Genomic DNA, 26,194 nt, shown 5'->3' with positions numbered 1-26,194 from the left:
GCAAGTTAGCATATGTAAGTAAATTTGCTGTAGTCCTTAAAAGAAACAAGATGTCATTATGTAGTGGCTATTTAAAGGGTGTTCTGTAGGAAAGCTGATCCTGTGTATTCCTTGTAATCACTGTCAGTAGCGTATCTGCCTCCATTTGCTGTATAGAATCTGTGCAGTTTGCTACTCCAGGTCTTGATTAAGACTGATAAAATAGATCTTGCCAAGTGAAGAGCTGTTGAATTAAATCTTCCAAAAGCCTGAAGTTGACATACCCAAATGGCAAAAAGATGAGTTTTTTTTCTGTTGTGTGTATAGCTCTCATAACTATACGGCACTGTCATGTACAGCTAAATTCTTGTCAACATCAATAGGACTTCTGCATTGTACCTTCCTCATGCAGTGTTGGGGAGCTAAGTTGCTGGTAGTGTTTCAAGACCTCTATTTCAGTACTGTTCTAACAGTAGCATTCAAACACAACATATGTTGTAATCAGTGTGTATGTATGCAGTGTGTCTTGTCTGCTTAAGAGTTCATGGTTAAATACTTGGCTTTTCCTGACTGTTGCCTGGACTACAGTGGAGTTGTCTCAAACAGTTCTATCACAAGAACTTAAGTCTACTGTGGCTAATGACAATGACACCATAAAGACTTTCTTAAATGTATATTAAAGTCTGCTGATAGTTATGTTGGCAGATCAACATGTAAATGGCTGCTTCAGCTGCTCAGAGGAAAAACTAGTTCTGCTGTCCAGCAGTGGATTATTAGACTTCTCAAGTCTGAGTAGTCAATTTCTTTTGCAGCCTTTTTATTTCTAGTATAACTTTGGTGGCTTGGTCAAAAACTCTGCCACAACTATTTATTAGTCATACTCCTTGAAGAGAGTTGTTCTTCCTTCATTTGGTTGGGCCTCCTGTTTGGTGTCCAGTTGGAGAAAGCACCTTCCTCAGGGTGGAGATGCTCAAGGCAAGACCATCTCTCTTGACAGAGAACTTGTTTGGGTGGCTTACCCTAAAATGAAGAGCCTAGAGCTTAGACACAAAAGAATGGCTTTCATTCTTGGAAGTGGTAAGATGGTCCAAGAAGCCTTGTGTTTTTCTTCTTCATCTTATATATTTGTGAGTTACCTTTTTGTAGATGGAGTAAATGGAAGGAGGCTTCCCAGTTGGGCTCTTCCTCAGATTCTAGTGGCCCTGGGAGAAGGCTCAGAATATAAGAACTTAGATTCCTCTCTTCAGTGGAAGGTGTACAGCTCCAATTTTCATGACACTGAAAATTGACTTTCCCTTTTGGCAAAAGAAATTTCAAGTTGAAACTTGAGATGCAAAGGTCTTTTTCCTGTGATGAATAAAAAGATTAAAAAAATCCAAACACTTAAGTTTCTTGAACTGAAATAACATTTTTTCTCAAGCCTAGTTAAAATGTGAATTTTTAAAGTTGGTTTTTTTTTCTGAGTTTATGCTGCTCTTGATCTCTATAACTGCTTGAGTTTTGTAACTTAAATTTGCCAAGGAAAGTTCCTGGCAAAGGCAGCAAATGCAGAAGTACAGGACCTGCTTTTGTAGGGAATGAAAATGGACATTTCTGAGTAGCAATGGTGATGGTTTTTTCTGTCCCTGCTAGGACTTACTCCCATTTGTACAGCTTTTGGGTAAATGCAAGAAATCTTAGTTACACATTGCTCTAGACTTACTATGTAAAGTAACTGGCATTTATTTAGAAAACAAGATTCCTTCAGAATAAGACAGTGGTAACATCATAAATTGTTTAGGACTCAGTAAATGAATCCTGTATTGAGTAGGTTCCTTAAATGTGTTTTCAAAGAAGCTGTGTTACTTCAGTTGTCATAGCACAAATGCATTTTAATTGTTGTGCAGCCTTAGTAACAGTGGAATACTTTGTTTAGCCACCTCGCACATCTCATCCTGTGGTGAAATTTTCCTGTACTGACTGTGAACCGATGGTCATTGACAAACTGCCTTTTGATAAATATGAATTGGAACCTTCACCACTGACCCAGTTTATCCTGGAAAGAAAATCCCCTCAGACCTGCTGGCAGGCAAGTAGAATGCATGCTGAATTGAAGTTTATGTAATGCTGTTTTTCATATATCTTATTCTACAGTCAAAATAGGATGCAGAATTTCAGAGTCCTTGGTGTGGAAATCTAATGTAATGTGTTTAATTGCAGGTGTATGTGAGCAATAGTGCAAAATATAGTGAACTTGGTCATCCTTTTGGTTACTTGAAAGCTAGTACAGCGCTGAATTGTGTGAATTTATTTGTGATGCCTTACAACTACCCAGTCCTGCTTCCACTGCTAGGTAAATACCAATTCATACAAGTTTTCTTATGTGGTAGGTAATTGAAACACTGATATCATTTAAATAGATTACTGCAATTAATGCCAGTATTAATAACACCTGGAGAAAGGTAGAATCAGAGACTTGTTGTCAGTGACAATTGTCTGGCCTTCACGACTCAGACTCGTAAGGTGTGTAAGATTATTTATTCAATCATCATTTTCAGATATGTTTCGGTCTCACTTTCATTTTTTCAAGAGCCATTTTTCCTAATCTGTTGTCTCAATACCAGTTCAATTTGGTAATTTATCAGGTTCTATTTCTGGCTGCAGCATAAATCTTGTGTGTTTGGTTTAGTTATATATATGTTGACTTGTAGATTCTAATTTAATCATCAAGGAATTTGCATTTCTTCAAGAGTTTCTTTAAGTAGAACTTTATTTATAGAAAAAAAAATGCAATGCTATCTTGACATGCCTTTCATCTTGCTGCTTTGCTTTTTTATAACTATTAGATGACTTGTTTAAAGTACATAAGGCAAAGCCTACGTTGAAGTGGCGTCAGTCATTTGAAAGCTATTTGAAGACAATGCCTCCTTATTATCTTGGGGTAAGATGACAGAGTTAAAATGTCTGGTTTATAGTTGTTTTATTTTATAATTTATTTTATAATATTTTATATTATGAATATAATCTCTATTTTAAGTAGAATATATACTAATTTAAGAGAGAGTAGTTAAACTTCATACATAATGATAGTGTTTTCACTGGAGTCCTGTGAAAGACCTGAGACCTGAATGCTATGGAATTTTCTTAATTTCATAATAAACTGGGATTTGTATATAAATTATATTTTTAACTGATTCTGTATAAATTGAGCTATTTTAAAACAACCAAAAAAATACTGTCCTGAGTGTTTCTTGTTCTTTTCAAACTTTCAGAACCTCAGGTTTTGTTTGAAATGGGTACAGTTAGTTGAAATGTGCATGAAGTTAAATATGACCATGCAATATATTCCATGTTTCAGCCTTTGAAGAAAGCTGTGAGAATGATGGGAGCACCAAACCTTATAGCTGACAATGTGGAATATGGACTTAGTTACAGTGTCATTTCATATCTCAAAAAGTTGAGTCAGCAGGTAATGTTGAAGCAAAAGAGCAGTAAAAACTTATTCTAATAGCAGGATAATCTTAAAATACTCAAGTTCAGTGGCTTTGTAGGAAAAATGAGCAGAAAGATCAAGTTAATACTTTCCCATAAGCAATTAGCAAAAAATAATTTTGGTTTTTTTTGAATTGAAGGAAAATATAGTATTTAAATACAGGTTTTATAAACTAAACTATATAGAGACAGATACAGAAGTACAAGTTGAGATTTCTTCTATTTAAGGAGCATTTTCACTTGTGCAGTGAATAACATACTTTCATCCAAAAAACCCCATGTTGTCTTTAAAGATGTTTTAGTGTTTTTGCAGGAAATGGGGATTTGTGCTTGATGCATCAGAATCAGTGTTCTTTCTTTGGCTTGTGACGTGAAGTGGGAAGCGTTCAGTAAATAACTGACAGTATCAAATAATGGTACAGATGTAGAAATGACAAGTGACCATTTGAAATTGCTGATCATGTTCAGAATAGTGCCTGAATCTTTGTCTAGGCTCCTGCACCAGCTAAAGCATTTCTGCCCTGCTACCTCCACCTTTGAACTGTGCATGTTAAGCTTTGTGTTCAAGATAAAAAAAGTCAACTTGAGACTTAAAGAAACAGTAGTGCCAAGTACTGGTAACTTAGCTAGTGAGTTTTTACAAACCACCTTTGTCTTAAAACATGAATATAAATAATTATTTGAGGAAGCAAATGTCTTAAAGTCCTGTTAAATCATAGTCATATTGCTCACTATTCTGTGAACTGATGTCTCAACCTGGACATCTTGGATTCCTCTAAGATGTAATGACATGCACTGCAAATTGTACTTAAAGCTTTTGTAACTTCTGAAAGGTTCTGCCAGTAAAGACTCGGCATTCTCAATACATAGTCAAATTTATGTGAAATTGCAAAACCAAAATTAGCAGTTGTGTTACTAAATTCCTTTTGGCTTGTTTCACTGTATTCTGTCAAAAAGCCAGCATTTATGAACATGTTTAATTTTGGTACAAATCTAACGTAATATTAGGAGCTAGGTCTGTCTGATCAACCAGTTGGTTATTTTCATATGTTTCAATTGGTTAATGTTATGACTATTTGTATTGAGTGTTAAAAAGTTGATATTATTGGGTGACTGATTGCAACTACAGTTGTGGGAGAATCAGTCTTTTGTGAGTTTTACTGTTCTCTACAGGAACAGCTGAACATTATACGAGTACAGATAGATCTGCAGAGAATTACTAGTCAAATTATGGCATTTTATGAAAATAAAAGCATTGCATGCATATTGGTGCTTAGATACTGTAATGGGCAGCAGAGGAGAAATATGCAGAAGACCTAGGCAGAAAACTGTTAGCTATATTTCAAGCTGTAGTAGGCATTAAGCTGTTATGTATTAAGCACTCCTTAAGCATTCAGCCTGGTTATGGTCGTCATAGTGTGTTAGCACATTGTTGAATCTTGTAGGTAGGAATTTAAAATGAATAAGTCTGACTAATCCTTTTAAGAGCATATTGTCAATTTTATTTATTTATTTATTTCAAATTAAGGCCAAAATAGAGTCCGATAGAGTCATTGGCTCTGTAGGCAAAAAGGTAGCGCAAGAGACTGGAATTAAGGTCAGAAGCAGATCACACAACCTGTCTATGGCACATAGGAACGATTTTCAACATCTGCTACAGGGGATTACTGGGGAAATTCCTCATAGACCTCTAGACCTCAATATGAAGGAGTATGCTGGGTTCCAAATAGCTTTGCTGAATAAGGTAAGCACCACTGTGTGTAATGTTGTTATTTTCAATATACTTCCATTGAAATGCTAGATATTATTTCTTACACGGCATTAATTGCAATTTCATTTACTGGAACCATAGGATTTGAAACCTCAGACATTTAGAAATGCCTATGACATACCCAGAAGAAATCTTTTGGATCAGTTAACACGAATGAGATCTAATTTACTGAAGAGTACTCGCAAGTTCCTCAAAGGACAAGATGAAGGTTAGATAACAGTTTATATTTTGTCTGCCTGGGATATGATCATTGCAAAGAAACAATGTAACAAATAATGTAGTTCTTTAAAACCAGGTGGGTGTCTGATACTGCCATTACACTGCATGGATTTTCTAGATGCTTTTTCTTTACCTTGGAGGAAAAAACGGTGAGGACAGACAAGATTGCTGATTCACTGGTTTATCCTTAAGTCCATGTGAGGGGACTTGGGCTTTTACAGAAGTTCCTTTATACACTTTTTCCTAACTCTCATGGATGTATCTGATAAAATCACAGGGCAGTTCTGAACATTGTCTCTCTCAGTAGAAGCAGACTGTGAGGAGTGGAAAATTAAGCTAGCTAACTGGGTGCTGGCACTGTGGTTGTTTTGCCTGTTGAGCCAACAATAAATGGTTCAGTAGTCTGCTTATTCCTTTACCTTTTTTTCCCTGTAGTCTTCTGGCACTGCTTTGTGGCATTTAACTGAAGATGTTGAAATAAGTAGAGTGAGAAGGGCAATGCAAGTGAAAGCTTGTGCTGCATTAGTGCTGCTACAACTTAGGTCAGATTAACATCTGTACATTTCACTTTGTTATCACTTTGTCAGAGTAGTTGTTCTTCAGAGAGGAGGATTAACTTAGGTTAGGATTTTTTTCTGCAGTTTCTTCTAGTGTATTTTTTTCTGGATCAAAGGCTTGGGAACTCTAGAACAAGTTTAAAATCAGCTCCTTTGGGTTGAAGAATTTGTTGATTTACAGTGGTCAAAGGTCACACTTGCTCTGGGAAAATGCTAGTCTTGACAATTAAGTTTCAGGTGGCTGAAATTGGATCAAGTTATGTCAAAGCTGTGTCCAGCATGGCATTACTACTTTGCTTTAATATGTCTTTTGTTTGCAGTAACCTTTTAGTTCTAATTTGCTCCTAGTCTGTTTTTCCATCCACTGCTGTGTTGCAAAGTTGGGACACATTGGAAAACTACCATCTGTGTATGACACATATTGCTTATATCCTGTCAAAATGATAAGTCCCCAAGTTATGTACTGATTCCTTTGAGCAAGTCTCCTGAAGTCAAAAGTCTCATAATTACCAGTTAGGCAAGAAAAATGGTGAGCTTTTTATAGCTGTTCTGTTAATACATATGATAAGTCTGAATACTGGAGATATGAAATGGATATATACTAAACTCTCATAATAGCAGCATTACTGTGTATTAATGAACTCCTCTGTTATGATAGATCAAGTTCACAGTGTACCTATAGCACAAATGGGAAACTACCAGGAGTATCTAAAACAAATACCTTCTCCACTCCGAGAACTTGATCCTGATCAACCACGAAGGCTTCATACATTTGGCAATCCATTCAAATTGGACAAAAAGGTGACTTTTCTGTAATGCGTTTTCAAAAATGGTCTGGGGTGTGTGTGCTGCTGCCTGCATTGATCTTTGAATAGTCTATTGGAGAAACCCTTTCAAATACTTTCAAAAAAAAACGTTTATGAAAAAGTGTCTCTCTCAGATGTTCTTCCATCAGTAGTATCATATGGAGGACAGTCTTTCTTGGAAAACCAGTATTATGTCTCTAAATTGTAATATAACTGAAACACTTGTCTCAACTTTTAGAGTCTTGACTGTCCCTTTTATCCAAATCTCTTAAAATTGACCGAGCTTCCAGTATAAGTTAGAGCTCTTGTATTAAATGTGAGTCTCTTTGCAATTACTGAAAAGGAAGCTTGATGCCCCACTCCCTCACCTTGTCAGACTGTTGGATAAGGGCCTTAAGCACATTTATCTGGTCTCGGTTGACAGTTTGGAATTCCAAACAATGGCATGTTGTATGTAACTCTTATGCATGCTAAATATTATGGTAATACCAGAGTGTTAATTGTACCTTATGTGGTTTTGGTGTGACACATAAGAATTCTTCCTGTTAAATTAATTACAGGGAATGATGATAGATGAAGCAGATGAATTTGTATCAGGACCTCAAAATAAACATAAAAGACCCGGAGAACCAAATATGCAAGGGATTCCGAAAAGGCGACGTTGTATGTCCCCTCTGCTCAGAGGGCGACCACAAACTCCTCCAGTTGTCAATAACCACACTGGAGGAAAAGGGCCACCAACACCAATTGCACAAGCACAGCCTGACCTTGTTAAACCCATTGCTGTTCACAAAAGTAAGTGAATCTTCAAAACCTTTAAAGTGTGTTTTTTAATATATCTGAAAAAAACTTTTTTATGTAAAAAGTACTGCTGGCTGATTTGTGAATATGGCAATTTTATCCCTCCCTCTTGAAAATGAAGTACTTGAGGGTTGTACTTGCATCTGGGGTTAAGGTTAGAGTTCATATAGTCCTTCAGATGGAAGTCTTTCATGTAAATTCCAAGTATAAACAACCTATTTCCTCTGTCCTGAGGAGACAGTGTAGATGAGAAGAGTTTTCTCCCTTTGCCAGGAAATTTAGATACTCTAGAAGTATCACAGCATGAAGTTAGTTTGGATTTTGCTCTAGTGCAGTGAAATCACTTCCCTGGGTGTGAAGCTAAGGGGCTGTATAACTAGCTCTTACTCAGTGTTTAGTACTTAAGTAAATTTGGTTAGTTTTATTTAAAGGGGGAAAGACACCATATCATAAAATCACTTCGGTGGTTTTTCTTTCGTTGGTAGTCCATACAGTAATTTCCTTTTTTCATACAAAGAATATAGCTATGGTTTTTTTGAAAGTCCTTAATTGCCAGGAGATAGTGATGGGCCCAGTGCTATAATGCATAAGCAAGTTTTCTTATGCCTGGCATGTACAGTAGACTGTTTGAGCTGGGGCATAGTTTTAAGAGTCTAATACTGATCTGACTCATTGACTTGGATCATTTGATAAGGAATTTGAACCTGGCAAGTGTAATCTTTGTTTTTTCAGCATCAGAAACAAATAATGAAGCTGGAGTTGATGATGTCATTGAGAATCACGTTACAGACTCCCTTTCATCAGATGTTTTCCCAAATGCTGTGAATTCAGAGTTTTCACTGTCCTCTTCACCATTCAATTCATTGGATCGACCGACAGCACATACAGAGGATGTAGGCCATGAACATTTAGGGAATAATTTGAATGTTGATGGGTTTTTGGAGAATCACGAGGAATCAGGTAGTAAAGAGCAGAGTGCGGAAGAGAGCTTGACAACATCTTCACCTAGCAAAGGGAAAAAACCAGTGCACTGCAGAAGTTCAAGAGAGATTAATATAGAGCTAAGAGCACAAATTATGAAGGAGATCCGAAAACCAGGAAGGAGTAAGTATACTGAATTTCTTTCAGATAATTGTTGTGAGAGTTAAACAAAGAGTTCATGTTAGATCACTATTTTAGAAGTGTACTGGCCCATGAGACTGAAGCAGAATTTAAATTTAAAGCTGAAAAGATTTGTTTTAAAACCCCTGTTAAAAACTTACTGTAGAAGTGATTAAAACATTGCTGTACCTATCAGTGTTCATTAAAGTCATGTTTTTTATATCAATACTAGAATTAAATTGATAGGTGTTAGTAATATCCTAACCTGCAATATTCTGTGGTTTTTTAATGTTAGTTCTCATTAAATAAGTTCTTGCTCCAGTTGATAGGAGATACAGCTTAGAAGTTTACAAAAATTGAATGTTGCATTTTACTCATATATAACAACAGATATCTGTGTAGGCATCTTTTAAATAACTGATGTTTCTTTTCTCTTGACCTTTAAGAGTATGAAAGAATCTTCTTTTTACTGAAGCATGTACAAGGAAGCTTACAGACCCGATTGATATTTTTACAGAATGTTATTAAAGAAGCTTCAAGGTAGGTAACAGAATTGTATTATTCTTACAAAACTGTACCATGTTGTGCCATGTATAACTGCTGGACAATCATGCAATTGTTTGAAAACAATGCTTTGCACTGCAACTAAATAATTCCTTATGAAAGAGCAGAAATGCATAAGCTTCTTGAGGTATTGTTTGTAAAAGCTTACCGTTTTCATTTGGATTCTGGCTTAAAGATGTTAGCAACTCTTAACTGCCAAATCCCTGTAAATGTAGATGGAAAATGGCATAGAAAGAGAAGGTAACTTTAAAATAAACATTCCAATTAAAAAGTTCAGGTGAGTGTGCACTGCTAATTTGAAAATGTAATGGAGCTGCCAGTTACTGGAAATTAGGCTTTCAGAAACAGAATCAGCTCAAAATCTTGTCCTAAAAATAGTTTTTATATTCAGGTATGCTCATAAAGATGTCTCTACTCTTCAGCATACTTCATTCAGAGATAGTGTAGTCCTGTCTGAGACTTTGGAAATGGAGGTGACTTTTCTCTGGAGAAGAGTGACTTGATAAGGATTTAAACCCTGTGTTTTTCATCCAGGTAGAAACTGTTCTTTACAGAATCTTTAGACTGTCCATACTTAGCCTTCTACATGCTTACTGAGAGGAAAAAAAACCAAAATGTATTAGAACCAGTAGTGTTTGAGAAGCTGGGAACTAGTAATCCAGAATCTGGATAACCAGATCTTTGAGGCTTATTTCAGAAACCTCAAAGAATAATTGCTTCTTATTCTCTAATCTGTTTTGTAGTAGTCATCTCTTTTCCTGGGGCATTAAGCAAATTTCATTATTATAAAACAAAGTAATTTTAGGAGAAAACTATGCTGAGAGTTTAAGATATACTGGATGTTGGACATTAATACAGATCCTCTAGCCTTCTCTTGCCAGCTCAGTGGGGCATGTAAATTTATGTACATCATGCTCTTCCTACAGCAACACTTGCTTTATTGTGCTTTTGCTTGATTGCTATATTGCTTGGCAGAGTTGTTCTATATGTTGTAAATTATACTTTCTCCCACAGTGTTACAGCCCACCAAAACCATACTGTTGCTCTTGGAGCTTTTGGCAGTCCTTAGTGGGGTTGGAATTTTTGTGCCTGTAAAATTAAGCTTTTAAGATGACCTGTAACTCATTTCTCTTGCACAATCTCTTTAGTCCAGTTATCTTTAGCTGACACTTCTATAAAATTTGGCAGTGGTTGAGTGTTGCTCTTGGATGCATCAGGGATTGTGGGGAGACTTGTGATCTCAAAATTAGGGCAGGTACCATGGCTCTGTGAGCCAAAGACATGGACCAGGATGCCTGATGGGAGCTAAAGGCTTTTGCTGGGGTTTAGTGAAGTCACAGGACTTAACCTGGAATTTAGTTCAAAGTACTTTCATTGCTGCCTATCTTTGAACACACTTATGGCTACCAAAGCATTGGTCAGAAGTGGCATCTCAGAGGTACAGAAATGTTGCAAGGGGGAGTGGTTAGTTGGAAACAGCAAGGCGATGTACATCCTGAGGTAGGGGTGTAAGCAGAGGTGACAGAATAGCCTACTAATCAAATTTATACAACTGATATGGAATAGAGACTCCAGAGGTATGGAGTTTGGATGCCTGTTTTCCTTTCATTTCTTTCTCAAAGTTTTAATTTCTGTTTGTCAGGAAATCTGTGTGTAATCTGCACTGTGTAATGGCTGTTCCTCCACCAATATCAACTTTGTTAACTTTGGTGAATGCATCATGAAAGCGTGCAAATAATCCTTAACAGCTGTTTGCCAGCTTTGGTATTACAGTTCTTTTGATGTATATTTTATTTCTGGACTTTAATACTTTACTTCTGGAAGCAACAAACTCTTAACTCCTTTTCCTGGATTTCTGGGACCTGAGTGATGTTCAGCTATAATAAACTCTCTTAAATGTAGTTTCATATTCAGCAAATGGAAAATCAAGTTCTAGTGGTTTACCAGAATGTTAAGCATATGTATATGTATGAGATATGTGTAGCCTTATCATGCACTGCTTCTGCAGTAATAACTGAAGTTTCCTGGGTTCAGTAAAAGTTTTGTCAACAATGTTTCATGTATTGCTCTGTGCATCCATTGTAATGCTTTCTTTTAAATCCAGGTTTAAAAAACGAATGCTGATAGAACAGCTTGAGAGTTTTCTTGAAGAAATCCATCGCAGATCCAATCAGGTCAACCATATCAACAGCAGCTAAGAAAATTCACATGAGAGAGCCACAGCAGGGCACTGCTGTTCTTACTTGCATTCATTTTTGACATGCACTCTTAATCTCAAGTTCCTGTACCTGAAAGAATGAGAAGCTGCTCAATAAAATGATGAGAAGTATCCATCATCTTTTTTTTTTCCTCACTTGTTATTTTTGTAATGTGAAAAATACTATGAAAACATTTTTATTTAACTAAATTGAGAACTTCTTGCTTGTCATGGACATAAGTGTCACTTTCCCTCAGGTTCTATTTTTCTTAATCTAACCTTCAAAACTATCACCTCTTAAGGTTGAACTTTGCCAAAAAGTTGCTTTGTAATTTTCAAAAAAAAAAAGCACATACATTAAAAAAGGTAATGTTTTGTATATACAGTTATTTTGGATATATTATTGTAAGTTGTATAAATGTATTTTGAAAAATATTTAAGAAAAGCACTTTTGTTATTCCATCAATAAAATATCTATTTTAATTTTTGTGTAGGTTTGAGTACAATTTTTATTGGAATTCCTTGTTTTGCCTTCCCTTTCCAGAGCTTCTTTGTTCTGGTATCAGTGCTGAAGAATGAAGAGTGGTTTTGAATCACTGGATATTCTGCTCTTAATCAGAGAAAGAGTGAAAGAGAGCTAATGCTGAATTGCAGCTACAGTAGGGTATCTTGTGTACTTTGCACTTTTGGTGACCAGCATAACAAAGTGATGTTTTGTATGCACATCTGCAGCCATGACAAACCCTGCAGTTTTATTAAGGGATACAGTGCAGTAAAGCAGGGGTCAGTAGCTTTTGAAGAAGGTTGCACATAGGTTTTCTGTGTCAGAAGATTTTACATGTTTACAAGGGCAGGAACACCCACAGGGCTCTGCTGCCTGGACACAAAATATCACCGATTGCCTTACTGGCCATGTCTTTCAGCTGTGCTGGATGCTCCGAATGATCTGGAAGGCTTTGTTTGATTCACTGGGAGCTGAAAAGAACAGTCCTCTCTGATGCTTTTCTTGGGAGTCACTGGTTTGCAGCCTTCACCCAAAATCTTTATGGGCCTGTGTTTCTGATGCATGTGCTATGAATTGCTGAACACTTGCCATATCCCAGCTTTTGTCAGGATACTGACAAAAAATACACTCCCCATTTTTCTTGATGCCAGTAGTCACATTGTGTTCTTCTGGAATGTCCGTTCTATCTTGTGTGCTTCAAAGGCAGTAGAGATAGTACTGCTGTGTTTTATGGCAATATTTGTTTGGTCACTGAGTGGCTATTTCTGCTTCTTACCTGCTGTGTTTGGAAACAGGCTGCCCTTGCAAGTAGTAGAATCAGCACCCCTGGAAGTATTCAGAAAGTGTGTAGGTGTGGTGTTTAGGGACTCGGTTTTGTGGTGGACTTGGCAGTGCTGGGTAAATGGTTAGACTATTATCTGAGAGGCGTTTTCCAACTTTAATGATTCTATGTGTCAGTTTTGAAACAACCTTTCAACTTGATTTTCTTACCACAGCATTTTGCTGCTAGCTTGTTCCATTCTGTATAAACTGAATTATTACTGTCTGAGGTAAGACAATTTCAGTTTAAAGTTTTAATTTTTAAGTTTTAATTTCAGTTTTAAGCTCTTGACTTCAGGGCAGGGAAATAAAATTGTACTGGATAAGTAACATCACAAAGCTTTCTTTTGGGTTGCTTTCATTCAGATGACCTACATACCTAGCAACAGTCAAGCTGACTTTAGCCATGATAAAGTTGAAGAGAAGCTGTTGACTCATATTGTTAAACATTTAGGAGGCTGAACCTGTTCCATTTTTTTGCAAATGTTTATTTTGGAATACTGTCTTTGCTGTATAGTTGTGGTGCTGATGATTCCTAGACAACTCTAGGTTTCAACAGTGTCTACAATGTAATAAGGTAGTAGAGAGCTTTTACTCTTATTCTTGGAAAAGCTTAAAGCTATGTTTTAGTAAATGCATACAATGTAGCCTTTAATTTCATTGGAAGAAAGTTTATCATAGGAGGAACAGAAGTCAGTGTATGCATTTAGGTCTTGTTATGAAGGATTTGTAACTCTTCCTATAAAAAGTACTGAACCTGTAAATGAGAATAATAGTAACATTATTTCAGTTTGGGGGGCCATGCTTTCAGGGTGTAGTACAGCTTAAATACAAAAGTTAGGCATGGAGTTAGTAGATTGTAGAATTGTTCATTGCTTGTATGGAAAAATGACTGCAATTGCATGCTTGTTTTAAAATAATCTAAACATTTTTGTATTAAAAACACCTTTCCAAATAATTGGTAGCCCAAACTAGGAACCTGCTGAAATCTGAAATTTACTTAAACTCAACAAAATAGAACCCAAGATCATTGCTTTGTTCATATTTTAGTTACAGAAGAGAATGAAATTATTGCCTCAGATTCATTTGATTTATTTAGTTATTCGTATTGGTGTTACCTTGCCTGTTCTTCAAAGGGAATGTACACAAACCTGAAATTCAGATTAAAAAGCTAATTTTTTTCAGTTATTTTGAGCAGAACTATGCTATTTTAAGTATTGGAAAACATATTTCTGCTGTTACTAGAAAATTGATGCACTGAATACTTTTGGTTTACATAAAGATTAATTAAGAACTTTATGGGCATAGGAGCTTTAAGCACTTCTAGACAGGTGGATAGAAAATAGATCTTGTTTACCTGTTGAAATTTTCCATACCTCAAAAACTTCAATTACTAAGTATGAGCAAAAAAATTCATGTTTTCACTTTTTGCATTACAAAGCTTGAATTATAGAAATATCTTTTTGATTTAGAGTTGATTGGAAGGTATGTATTTTATGCTTCACATTAAAAAAATCCTATTTTAAAATCTGATTTTTTCCTTTTTATAGAATTTATGTATATTGTAAGCTGACCATTTTATTCACTGAAGTAAGTTTGTTCTTAATCCTGAAGAGTCTGTGGCTCATATTTCATAGATGAGCTTATTAATGCCTTTTTTATTTTAAAATTCTGCATTTGCCAAGTAAAATACTATCATGCATTGACTAGTAATGATTGCCAAAGCATATTTAAAACAAAATTCCAACCAAGGCAGTAATTTTCTTTTTGGGTGCTTGCACTGTGGTCAAAATTTAAGATACAGGTTTTTAAAACAAAATGTTACATACATGGGTATTAACTGACTAAGAGAACAGTGTGTTGCTTGGAAGCAGATATGGGATATGATTCCTGCCTTTGTGTTAGGCCCTAGTGTTTTATTTTTAACCCTGTAAATGTCTGTGTTCCTTGAAAATCTAAATGGCTGTGACCCCAGTTATGAGAGAAATGTGGTAGTTCAAATGATTTCTATGAAAATACTTCAGGTGCAAAATTACTGCATTGTTAAGAATAAGAGTTGTTGGAGGCTGGCTGTTGCTTCAGAGTAGCAAATACCTGCTAAATGGTGAATAATGCAGTTCTTTATTATTGCCAACAAGCTATAGGGTGTTTTCTTTTGGCAGGCAGTCTGGAGTAATTTAATGTGTTTGTACATCTGAAATGAGACTTGTAATCCACTACTGAAGCTAAAGGAGCACTGTGATGCTTCACTCTAAGACATGCTCTGCAGTTCTGTTTGGGTTTTTTGGGTGGTGTTTGTTTGGGGGCTAGGGAAGGTCATTTGCAAGAGAAGAGATAATGGTTGCAAGGTAACATTTCTTAGCAGAAGTCTGTTTGCTATCAGTACAGGCATGGATAAGTTTCCTGTATAGGGAATGGTTTCTATTTTAACTACTTCAGGTGTTAATTCAGCTGGTCCAGCCCATTTGTAATTTGAGTTGCCCTGTAGAGATCAGTTCTGGATGCTGAAGTGCTCAGCATCTGTGAGATCTCTCTAGTGCCTGTAATTTTGATAAAAATTTTAGAGCACATGCTGCATGTCCAAAGAAGAGGCTAATCTGACTTCCTAGACTTCTATGACTATTGTACATTCTTTTTAAGGAAATTAAAATCTATGCTTTAAAACCCCAAACCCCGCTGTTTCCATGGTTGTTTGAAGTTGCCTGGACTGAAGATTGACATGCTATTTGCATTGATTTCAGTGCTGCTTGTGAGGGATTCTGCTCCTAAAAGGCAGAGCGTGCATACCTGTATTAACTTGCCTCAGGAAAAATGTGAAAGGTCGATCTGCTTTGAAAATAGGTGTTCGAGATCTTTTTAGTAAGACCATTGCTGAAATGCAACAAAGAAACCATCAGTAAAATGCATCTGTTTCCTTTCCATGTTTTATACAGTGCCCTCTGGTTAGTACCTTAACTTTTGAGTTGCTCCTCTGCTTTAAGACTAAAACAATTTTATCCAACAGTGAAATTAGTCTGGCAGAATTTACAGGTTGTTAGTTGTAAGACTCCATGCAGGCGATTAATGCATATTTCAATGCTGAAGGGCATCTGCCTGGCCTTGGATCTCAAAGGTAATTTTTGTCCTCCTCAAATCCCTAACTCTGCTGAAGTCATACCATGCTATTATTGCCTCACCTGTTAGCCAACTCCTAGCCGTGCTGTTCTGGTGGAAAAGATAAGCAAGGCACAAATGTAGCTCTGTATCCAATTGGGAGACAGGCAGAGAAATACCTACATCATCCTGGAATTTCTCTTGTTGGAACTCTCAACAAAATCTTAAATATCTTAAACTCAGTTTATGCCTGTCTTTCTTCTCTGATTGTGGGTTAATTATTAAATAAAAAGTTTTAGAGAATTATGGTGGCTCAGCTATTATTAAAATACATCTTAATTTAATTCTTCCTTTTAGCTATATAGTATTAAGAATACATTGTCAATCCCCGCCCCCGATACTAAACCCACCAGATGTGGATTATTTTTTGAATAGTTAAAACAATGGAATTAGTTTGAAAATTCAAGTAAGACACAATAAAATTGGGAAGGCACCATTTTAGTGCTTGTAAAAAAAAAAAGTGCCTAGTTTCAAGTCATTGTGTGACTAGATCAGAAACTTAAAAAGTAAACAATAAATGTAATTGCACTTTTTAAAATCTGCTTGTCAGCTTGGTCTGACTGGAGTTAAGGGATGTTTTGGCATTGGTTTCAAGGGGATAAGGGTCTGTTCGCCTTAGTCTTTGGTATGTAATTGAAGTCGCCTAAAAGCTTTTATTTTAAATGGGGCTTACCACAAAGTTATTAAAAATATTACTGCCCTGATAGAGATTAAAACTGTTAGAAAACCTTTCTGCAGAGCTGTACAGTTTTAAGTTAACTAAGTTATGCCAGATGTTCCCTTTACACTCCCATGTGTACACGTGTGTTTTATTCAGGGGTGTTTCTAGAGGAACACTGAATACATCAGGTGTGCTCAGGTTCTTTTTGGCATTGCAGCTGTGGGGTGGTGGAGTGAGGAGATGTGCAACAGGTTGGGCACCACAGTGAGATGCACTGCCATGCTCTCTACATGCCTCTTGAATCCCTTCCTGGGAGCAAGGAGGAGAAGTGGTGCCCTGGTCCCCAGGCAAGGAGCACCAGCATTTGTGATGTGGAGCACATCTATCCTTGGCACAGCCCAGGGAAGCAGAAAGATGGTGAGCGAGTCATGTACTGACTGGGTTGTCCATAGCTGAGTTTTTACTGAGTCTCCTACTCACCCAGTCCCATTTGCTCATGTGGAAGTGATCTGCTAGCAGCAGCTACTGCACATGAAGGTCACACTTTAAAACATGTAAGAATCAATTGTCTGCATAAAACTTGCCCATCATTACCATTAATGCTATCAAAGAGATCGTCCTCAAATCCCATGACAGTTCAGAGCTGTAGATAAAAATATTACTAAACTTTTTTAATTTTTTTGTTTTTATGATCTGAGCATATAGGTATTTAACCAACTAAGTTTTTTCAAGCTGGATTTTTCCTGGACTAGCAAAATTGTCTGTTTCATTTGAGACATTACACCTTAGTTGGACATCAAAAATTCAAGTTTCTTATGAACGGTTACAAAGGTAAAATACAAGTGTGTTAAATACAAAAGCTTGTTAGGCATATGCATAAATTCTACCATGCTTTGTTTTAAATTACAGTAGTTGGTTTTGTAGTGATAAGCTCCAGAAGTGAGAAGCTTGAATATTTCATTTACCTGTAGCTCCTGATGCCTTAGTACCATCTTCTGTTACTTCAATTTCTGCTTTGTGAATAGCTTCTGAAATATAAAGACCATCTTGCTCTGCAAAACCCCAAAACTTAGGTTATTTTCTGCATTTCATGACAAACATCTTTTTAAAAAATAATCAGAATGCTTTTACCTTTTTTTTGCCTGCAGAATCTAAGGATCACATACCTATTAGGTATTTCAGCCTTTGACTGTTTCCCCACTGTATGGATAGCAGTAGATTGAATGCTGAATGTGAGTTACTAGTTTGAGAGGTTTCCAGGTTGTAGTGGAAGGCAAGGTTACATGGTGAAAATAGAGACTTGAACAGAGTGAGAACAATGAAAGAACTGAAGAGCCCTTGGAAGGGAAAATGTAGAAAAAATGCTCTTCAAGAAGAAACAATGGGACTGTGACATAAAATGAGTCTTGGAAAAGAATTAATTTCAGAGACACTGAAGAGAGTGTTACAAGTTTGTCTTCTCCAGCTGCCTGCAAAAGGCAGAAAGCAGGAAAGGTTGAGAAGTTTTTTCTTTCCTGAGTTCAAGGATCAAGTCCAGCATATAGGTGAAATAAAAGAAATGTTAAAAGAGCATTTTATCTATTTGTCTTAATTTTGTCCAGTCAGAAATGGAAGCAAGCAGGACAAAAAAAGGGAGAAGAAGAGTTGGAAAAAAGTAAATACATCTTCAACATTTTTGAGGGGGAAAAATTACAAGCTTTCAGGTATAAAAAACTATTTCAGGTCTGAAATAAAGTAACACATTTGTTTGCTAAATGTGATCTGAGAGTAAATATTCTGAAGATTGTTTCATATGGAAGAGGAAATGAAAACTTAGCTTTTTTTTTCAACTATCTATTGGTTAAGTAAAAGATATGTTTTCCCTGTAAACTCTGCCTTTTGTACCTCTTCCAGTAGAACCCTACCGCTATGACACAGGTGTAGGAGTAGAACTAAAAACGGCCTCAACATATCCTTTGTTCCATAACTCTATCAGGGCAGGATCAAATACTACTACAAGCCTTATCCCATATGCCAAAACTTAGCTGCTAAATTATATTGTTTATGTGATTAATTTCCCCAAAGTATTTATCTTATTTAAATATATATTAACTTTATAAAATATATCCTTGTGTTGTTTATCAGTATTATATTAACTTTTGTTTGCAATAAGCAAAGCAGCAGTGAGCAGTAACAAATTATTTTAATGTGCATCTATGTGCAGTCTGAGATCTATATTGCAATAGAACATTGCTATGTTCAGTTTCAAAAGCAGCATAAAAAACTCCATGAGTAATGTGCCTTGTGAGGTTCATCCCAGGAAAGCAACTTTTATGTAAAAGCAGGTTTGCCTGAATTGGAGCAATTTCTTCTATTCACTCACGTGCACAAGAATGTGAGCTGCTTGCTGGGCAGCTATCACTCCCGAGTCTTTACTGTGAGCAGAAATGACTGAATTGAAATATTTTGTTGCTGGAAGGAGTCAAAAGAAAAAGAATAGATAATTTGGACATTTTTAAAAAAATTTATTATTAAATGGGGACAAATTTTCCATGGAGCAGAAGAATTTCAGTGCCCCAAACCCAAGAATTTAATCATAACAGTATTTTAACAAAGGTAAAGTATAACTACTGATTACTGGATTAGTAAGATGATATAGCCTGGGCATAAACCAGTATTGTTTGTAGTGTCAGGAGTTGGAATTTAGACTTGTAACAGCATCCCTCACTGTTAAATAACTATTTAAAAACACAAATAGGAATGCAAGTTTTACTGAAGCATCCTAAATTTCTGAATAAATCACCATTTTTCCAGGCCTAAACTGTCTTGACAGTTTTAATTTTAAAAACAAGAAAAAAAAGACCAAAACCAAACCTGTCCTTTTCAGGTTACTCTTTCTTACAAAACAGCTCAAAATACAATTGCAGTTCAGTGTGAATTGTGCTTTTAGAGTTTCACAGATAAAGAAGTACAATCAATTCAGAAGACCCAGGTCTAACAAATAATTCAAATGTAAGAGTCTACAACTATTGGGTCAAGGATCACTTTGTATTTAGTCAAACCTCTTACCTGAAATGCCTTTAAAATTGGCAGTGATGGGATCAAATGCATCCCTAATTCCCAAGGCAGAAAGAGCTGTCTTTAGGTCAAAAAGGCTTTGAATACTGAACCTGAAATTAATATGATAGACCTTATTTAAATGCAGGATTTCTAGGGTTTTGTAGAATAAAAGGCATTAACAGATACAATTTATTTCAAGCCTTTGAATTTCATCCATCTCTTCCTGTATGAGCCTGGTGCATTGTCTGATTAAATGTATTTGCAGAGAAGTAGCTCACCTTCACCTGAAGACATTAACGGAAGGAATCCCTTGCCACCCTCTGTTGCAATCAGATTGCTACTCAGTCTTCTTGACATGTTCTACATTTTCCCAAAGTGCTCTCTTTCTAATATTATTTTTGGCTATAGAAAATGGCCCTTGGAAACATTTCCCAAAAATTAGCTTGAACAAAGCACATAATAATGTACACACTCCTTTTCAGTGCTTTGTTAATGTGATGACTATGTTGTAGGAGGTGTGTAATGAAGCCCTTCCATGGTAATCCCTGCAACAGATAAAGCCACATAAAGCCTTCTGCACCTAACTCCTCCTGCTATGCAATTTCATTGAAGTAGATGATAGAAGATACCTCCAGCAGAGGTGTTTGCTGAAACAACAACTGACTTAAGGGGAAAATGGATGAGTGAAACCTGCTTTGTGCATGGAAAGATGGTTATGACTGCTGGAGAGAGGCCAAGCTCTTTGTCCAGTGCCTTTTTACTACTCTGGCAAGTTTCAAAAATACAAAATAGCATGCCTTTAGGAGGTTATATATTTATTCTTCTTTAAGCAAAGAGAAAAATGGGTGTGGGAAAGGTCCAGCAACTTTTCTCTGGTTTAGATCCTTGAAAGATTTATGCCCCAAACAAATTGTAAGTAAAAGCTGTAGGATCAACTGAAATTCTTAGGTTTTTTTAAACAGTACAGAGTGTAACCAGAAAGTCTTGTCATTCCTGGCTCACCTCTTTGTGGTTTAAGAAAGGGTTAGAGCATCTCTGATCATGTGATGAATAATGAAACCAAAAGCATGTAATTTGATTTTGCTCACACACTGCTTGTGTCAGCACTGTCACATGGAATTCTGACAGCTGAAGTAGTCAATCCATTGTGCTGACATTGCTTACCTAGGCAGAAAAATGTCCATCTTTGTTCTCTTCAAGCTGTTGGCCCAGAGCGTTATGGTTTTGGCAGAAAGATGAGACTCAATCTGGGACAAAGGTGTTCTTTTGTGGCTGGGAAGCACTAGGAACATGCTGAGTTTCTCCCCCAGGTAGGGTAACTCGACCACACTGAAAGCCTCCAGAGCTGCAGTCTGGAACTGGCCTGTGGGTGGGCAAAGAGAGATCTTATTTCATTATTGAAGTAGGAAGAAAACCCCAAACCCACAACCCTTGCTGGGCTCAGCAGATAGTTCAGAGCAGCTGTGGTGGGATGTTAGGAGTGGTCTCCAGCACCTGGGGCTCAGGTTGCTGTTAGCTCACAGCAATCTCACCTGAACACAGCTGAGTGTGTCAGAGACACAGATATCTTGGCAGACCAGTGCCAATGCCACTGATGGTACCTGAAGAGCCACTTCAGCAGAGCATGGGTATTTTATTACTTTTCCATATAACAGCTGTCCTCCTTGCTCAGTTTGGGAACAAAAACCCCAAAACTACCAAGGCAATGACAGCATTTGTGATGACTTTTTCCACAATGTATGTTCTTTGAATAAACTTACAATTTTATATTTTTCACTAAAATTTTACTACAGCAACTAGGGATTACAAAAACAAAATGCAGAGCATCCTACTTGGTTAATTGAAACTGACTTTGGCTTATGTTTAGATCTTTACTATCTTTAAAAATCACTTTTAACCTTATTTCAAGGAAAAAAAATAGTTCAACTAAACAAGAGCTTATTTAAACATTAACTATTTATTTTTTTATTTAAGCGCCAAATTTATTTTTTAAAATCTAGGCACAGCGATCTGTCACAATCAGATGAAGGTCATAAAATGTAGTCTCAAAAGTAAAAGCTGGAGAGCTTCCAAACTTGCAATTAGTTTTACAGCAATTTGTAACAGCCATTTAAAAGTACCATTTTCATCCCATATGCCAAAAACCAATTAATCCAGGCATTTCTAATGGGCTCTCTTATACAGTAGAACAGATTTGGCTGTCACAATTTTGCTTCCTTATTTTTTTCATCTGAGAATCCAATAAGTAGCATTTCAGGAACACTCAGCAACAGTTAGCAGGCCAGGAGTCAAATACAACTTAACTACAATGTGCAAGTGAAGGTCTTACTGCCTTTACTGCAGGCCATCCAAAATATTAAATCTACATCTCCTTCACCCAGCTGTAGCAGTTGTATCTTCAAGGGTAGATGCTCACACTGTTTGAGTCAGTAGATGTAAATAACTGTATATAGACTGCTCATGTTCATAATACCTAAATATTTGGCAATAAATACATAGCTATAGGATGTCTCAAATACTTACTGTACAGTGTTTGTTAGTTTTGCAGATATGGACTAGGTATGATTAATTAAGTGTTGATTTTCTGCTAGATTAAATTTTAGGCTCTTAGATCAACCCTCCTGCCTTGCAGTCTGGAGACAGCACTGCTCTGTTAAAACCAGCTTCCAGCATGTGGATCATTTGCTGGGAAAAGATGTTCTGGTTTCCAATGGGCAGGCAAGGAAGATTTGTGTTTGCAGTGCACTGGATGTGAGTGGTACAATTTGTGGGCGTGCAGATATTTTGAAGTCAGCACATTCTGCATAAAGGTTATACAGTCCTTATTTATTAATTAGAAAGAAAATTAAAGACTTTAGATTATCGAGTCAGAACATTTAATGTTCGTTGCTTGAACTAATTTTGAGCATCCCATAAGGATTACACGTATGCTAAATTAGAATTCAAATGATGTTAACAAATTGCTTGTAAAGATGAATATGTAAAATAGTTGTGGTGTTTAAGAAGTGTGTGTGAACAGTAATGTTGATATTTTCTCAGTGCAGTTTTACTTGTCCCCAGGCTGGTTTGTTCTGAGTGGCAATATTTAAAGGATAAACAATGTTGTAAATGCTGCAATTGATAACAGGCCACAGCTTATCTTTTTCACTGTGTTTTGGATCCTGGTGGGACACAGCTTGTATAGTTTAATAACGAAGGAAAGTCATCTCAGTCCTCTGCTTAGTTGTAGTGAGCCAGTCTTTTGCAATAATTTTAAACTGATTTGTTAGAAATGTTTCTGGATTTTCTAGTGGCAAAGATTGAATTGGCCCAAACAAATCTGACAACCAACAATTTAAAAGCAAATTTTAAATGATCCCTTCTATTTTGGCTTTCCTCAAAAGTCCCTCCTGTTGCAGAGAGTTCACACATTTCAAGTCAGATGAAATGTAATCCAAGTATTTTGTCTTTCCTTTTCTGTGCAAAAACGTAGTGCTTTAGGTACCTACTTAAGGATGATAGGATGGACTTCCTTGTGTTTAGGCAAGTGGTCAGAAGAGCACAGCAAATTATTTCACATCAACTTTGCAAGGACTCCGGAGCAAATGTATGCTCAGACAATGCAGCTCATCTGTGGAATTCCTGGTAATTTCCTTTACCTGAGATCTCTACTTGTACAAGCACCAGCAGCCCCCTGCCTTCTGTCATTTAATAAAATGGGGCCTGAATGATCACCATCCCAGAATATGAGGATAACTTGGATGCGGAATTGCAAATGAATCAGCAGAGATTTTTAATAGCCTGAGGATTCAGTTGTTTCCCATTTCTAGGAAACAGGAGTACATTTGTAAGAAAAAGAAGGCAATCTGGGAAACTTTAGGTCTGTCTTTGAGAAGCTGTAGGACATACTCTGGAGAAAAGAATAATCGGGTCACAGAGACAAATGGAAAGTGAGATGAATTGCAATATCATGTAGACTGGCCAATAAAAACATTAACTTTTTTTAAATGTTAACTGATTTGATAAAAAGGCATAAATCCAGCCATCTAGTTTCAGGTAAAAACATTAAACATGGTTTCACTGTGCCACTATTTACAGGTATAAGTGGTGGCACTTAGAAGCAGAAAGGAAAGGAAGCAAGCAGCCACTTGAAGGGGAAGCTGCAATGAACAAAGGCACAAGATGTTGACGAGGGTCACTAGCAGCTTTCCAAAGTATTGTCAATGCTCAAGACTTTTATCAAGGACAATCAGTGAGACTGCTGTGAAGACTGGAGTAATGGAAACAAAACGGTGGTTCAAAAACACACAAAGAAATTATATCCTTCTGGAGATTTCCTCCCCCTTGATTTACCTAGGAAAAAAAGTGCCAAAAGGAAAAGTCGGTTCTGCAACACACTGTGCAAGGTATTTTTAAAAAGACATAGAAATTGTGAAAGTATTTTATCAATCATGTGTATGCTCTCATTCATAATTTTGTATACATTCCAGGTCATTTATTTTCACAAAATATTAATTTAAATTGGAAAAGTGCAAAAAAAGAAATAGTAGAGAATTAGGAGCATTTGGTTTTTGAATAGTTTAGTAGAGCCTGGCATCATCTTAGCTATCAGGAAATTAAGAGAAAACTTGGTGACTTGCAATTAGGTTTGAGAGTAAACATTGAAGCTGAAGAGAAAATATTTAACTTAAAAGATAAAGCAGGCAGGATGTTAAGAGATAAAAATCTGTCTTGAAAAGATTTAGATATGGAATTTGAAAGGTTTTTACCAAAGTGCAGTTCTGAAATTTAGACTAGGAGGGAAAAGAGCTTTTTATATTTTGAAAGAGATTGTACAGCTAACTGGCATAATTCCTGGTGACAGAAAATTAAGCCTGCAGCATGAGTCCTTCTGTCACAACCCACATATATCAAGCCTTTGAAAGTAGCCTACACTTATTCAAATATTATACAAATAAAAGATTGACCTATATTTATACTGTTTTAAGCCCATGCTGAGATCATCCACTGATTTGGTATAAATGACATAAGAATTTCCTTCTTTTTTCTAGAATTTGTGCCTGAAGATCTGCAGTTTTTCTCTAAAGCCTTGGAGGCAGATTGTGACCAGATCTCCAGGTCTGCAGTGCTGGTGCTCTTGGTTATGCTCTGCTCCTTCTGGTGCTCACACATTCAAGGGAGAGTGGTTTGACTAAGGGGCCAGGGAATTTCTTACCCAAAAAAATCAATTTCGGCTTGATATAGTCTTAATTGCCGCTCTGTCATGGTGTCAGGTTTGCTTCCTACTGTAGCCCCTTCCTAGCCAGCTTTATTTAACCAGCTTCTTGCTATTGTAAAGGACTTTGCAGTACCCTCAGTCTCTCATCTTTCTTTCTCCTGGCATGCTATATGGGTGCCTTTTGATTCTTTCCTACAGCTGACAAGTTTGTTATGGAGTACTGGGAGGTGTTGGCCTGTGAGAGATGGGAAAGGGACAGTAGATATTTTAGGAACCATTTTGAACCCAGGATCTGTTTCATGATTGCCTGGAATTATGAGAAGTCAATTTGGTCACCTGGGTGGTCTCTTCATTTGATGGGACTTCTTCTGAAACTTCTCCAAGCTAGGAAAACAACACATCTTAGTGTGGTATCAGAGGAAATTAAATAAATCTGTTCCATATTGCACAGTAGATCAAATATGGATCAAGGACAGTTACCATAGTTAACTTCGGCTGTGTGGTGCATGGTGGGCACTTTCAGGGTCGAGCCCTCTGGTGTGGTGAAAGGCAACATCTGGGAATCCATAAAGGCAAACTTTTTTTGCCACATGCTTCTGAAGTACAGGGTGCTCACCAGGGTGACCTGGCTGAACGATGACCCAGCGCTCTCCAAGGTCATCCCACGCACATCCCCATCTGCGTGGAAAAAAGAGACAAGGGAGGGGAACACATGCAGTCCTACATGCCTAAAGGCCAGGTCCATGTGACTAAATAGAGCAAGCTGAGACCACTCTCCATCCCTAAGGCCAAGAGGTACAAAGCACAAGGCACTGCTCACCCTCTACCTTCCCCTCTCCACCTACACATGGACCTCACTGGGGTTGCCTGCTGGTCCATGCTCTCCCCAGAGCTGAGGTTGAGCTGGTCAGTGTTTTTATACCCCGTTTTGACTTTTTAAACTCAGAGTCTGACTGCTGAACTTATGACTCTTTGTGTCCCCCACAGCACCCTGAAAGCATTTAGGGCCATGAATACAGTCAAAGGGGAATTTGGCTGTTCCTAATCAAAACTGGAAACACTGCAAAGGATTGCCTTCTTAAAAATTAAGTGAACAAGACTGAGTGGTGACCAGCTTGACACTGCTTACAGATTCAGACCTATTCCAGCTCTTTCTTCACATTACAAATGAATGCTAACACAAGAATTAGGCTTTCTGGCCTTCAGCCTTGGTTTGGGCAACATGGAGTGTGGCAAAATATTTTATGCTTGGTTAAATACAATTTCTCCCATTACTCTTATTTTACATTTCATTCATGTGCAACCATTCTAGTGGGCCCCTACTGTACCTGCAAGGTCAGTGGTGATCCATCCC

General features: G+C 37.0%; 2 protein-coding genes across 21 annotated transcripts in view; one reads left to right on the top strand and one right to left on the bottom strand.

Moving 5' to 3' along the window:
• The window catches only part of INTS6 (integrator complex subunit 6), a 39,193-nt gene extending 27,244 nt beyond the window's left edge, over positions 1–11,949 (top strand). For 4 of the 20 annotated variants that reach the window (XM_086881356.1, XM_086881357.1, XM_086881372.1 and 1 more), the window contains 12 exons: positions 1,895–2,047; positions 2,179–2,311; positions 2,805–2,899; positions 3,317–3,427; positions 4,979–5,194; positions 5,303–5,429; positions 6,656–6,798; positions 7,364–7,598; positions 8,337–8,708; positions 9,152–9,245; positions 9,661–9,803; positions 11,374–11,949. In XM_086881356.1, coding sequence (XP_086737482.1) covers positions 1,895–2,047; positions 2,179–2,311; positions 2,805–2,899; positions 3,317–3,427; positions 4,979–5,194; positions 5,303–5,429; positions 6,656–6,798; positions 7,364–7,598; positions 8,337–8,708; positions 9,152–9,245; positions 9,661–9,772 — 1,791 coding nt within the window. In that variant the 3' untranslated portion in view covers positions 9,773–9,803; positions 11,374–11,949. The remainder of the gene's footprint in view (positions 1–1,894; positions 2,048–2,178; positions 2,312–2,804; positions 2,900–3,316; positions 3,428–4,978; positions 5,195–5,302; positions 5,430–6,655; positions 6,799–7,363; positions 7,599–8,336; positions 8,709–9,151; positions 9,246–9,660; positions 9,804–11,373) is intronic. The other 16 variants (XM_086881358.1, XM_086881360.1, XM_086881359.1 and 13 more) reach the window with 7 other exon arrangements.
• SERPINE3 (serpin family E member 3) lies at positions 11,608–25,501 on the bottom strand. The gene is made up of 6 exons (XM_086883790.1): positions 25,321–25,501; positions 20,808–21,006; positions 19,653–19,753; positions 17,570–17,656; positions 15,578–15,661; positions 11,608–13,547 (listed from the first exon to the last, which is right to left on the bottom strand). The coding sequence occupies exons 1-6, from the start codon at positions 25,499–25,501 to the stop codon at positions 13,507–13,509; spliced, it is 693 nt and encodes a 230-aa protein (XP_086739916.1). The 3' UTR covers positions 11,608–13,506.
• Positions 25,502–26,194: the final 693 nt, after the last annotated feature.

The sequence above is a fragment of the Cyanistes caeruleus genome, chromosome 3 (genome assembly GCF_971803275.1).
Source record: "Cyanistes caeruleus chromosome 3, bCyaCae1.hap1.1, whole genome shotgun sequence".
NCBI classification, from domain to species: domain Eukaryota; kingdom Metazoa; phylum Chordata; class Aves; order Passeriformes; family Paridae; genus Cyanistes; species Cyanistes caeruleus.
This window is presented reverse-complemented; position numbering and strand designations above follow the sequence as displayed.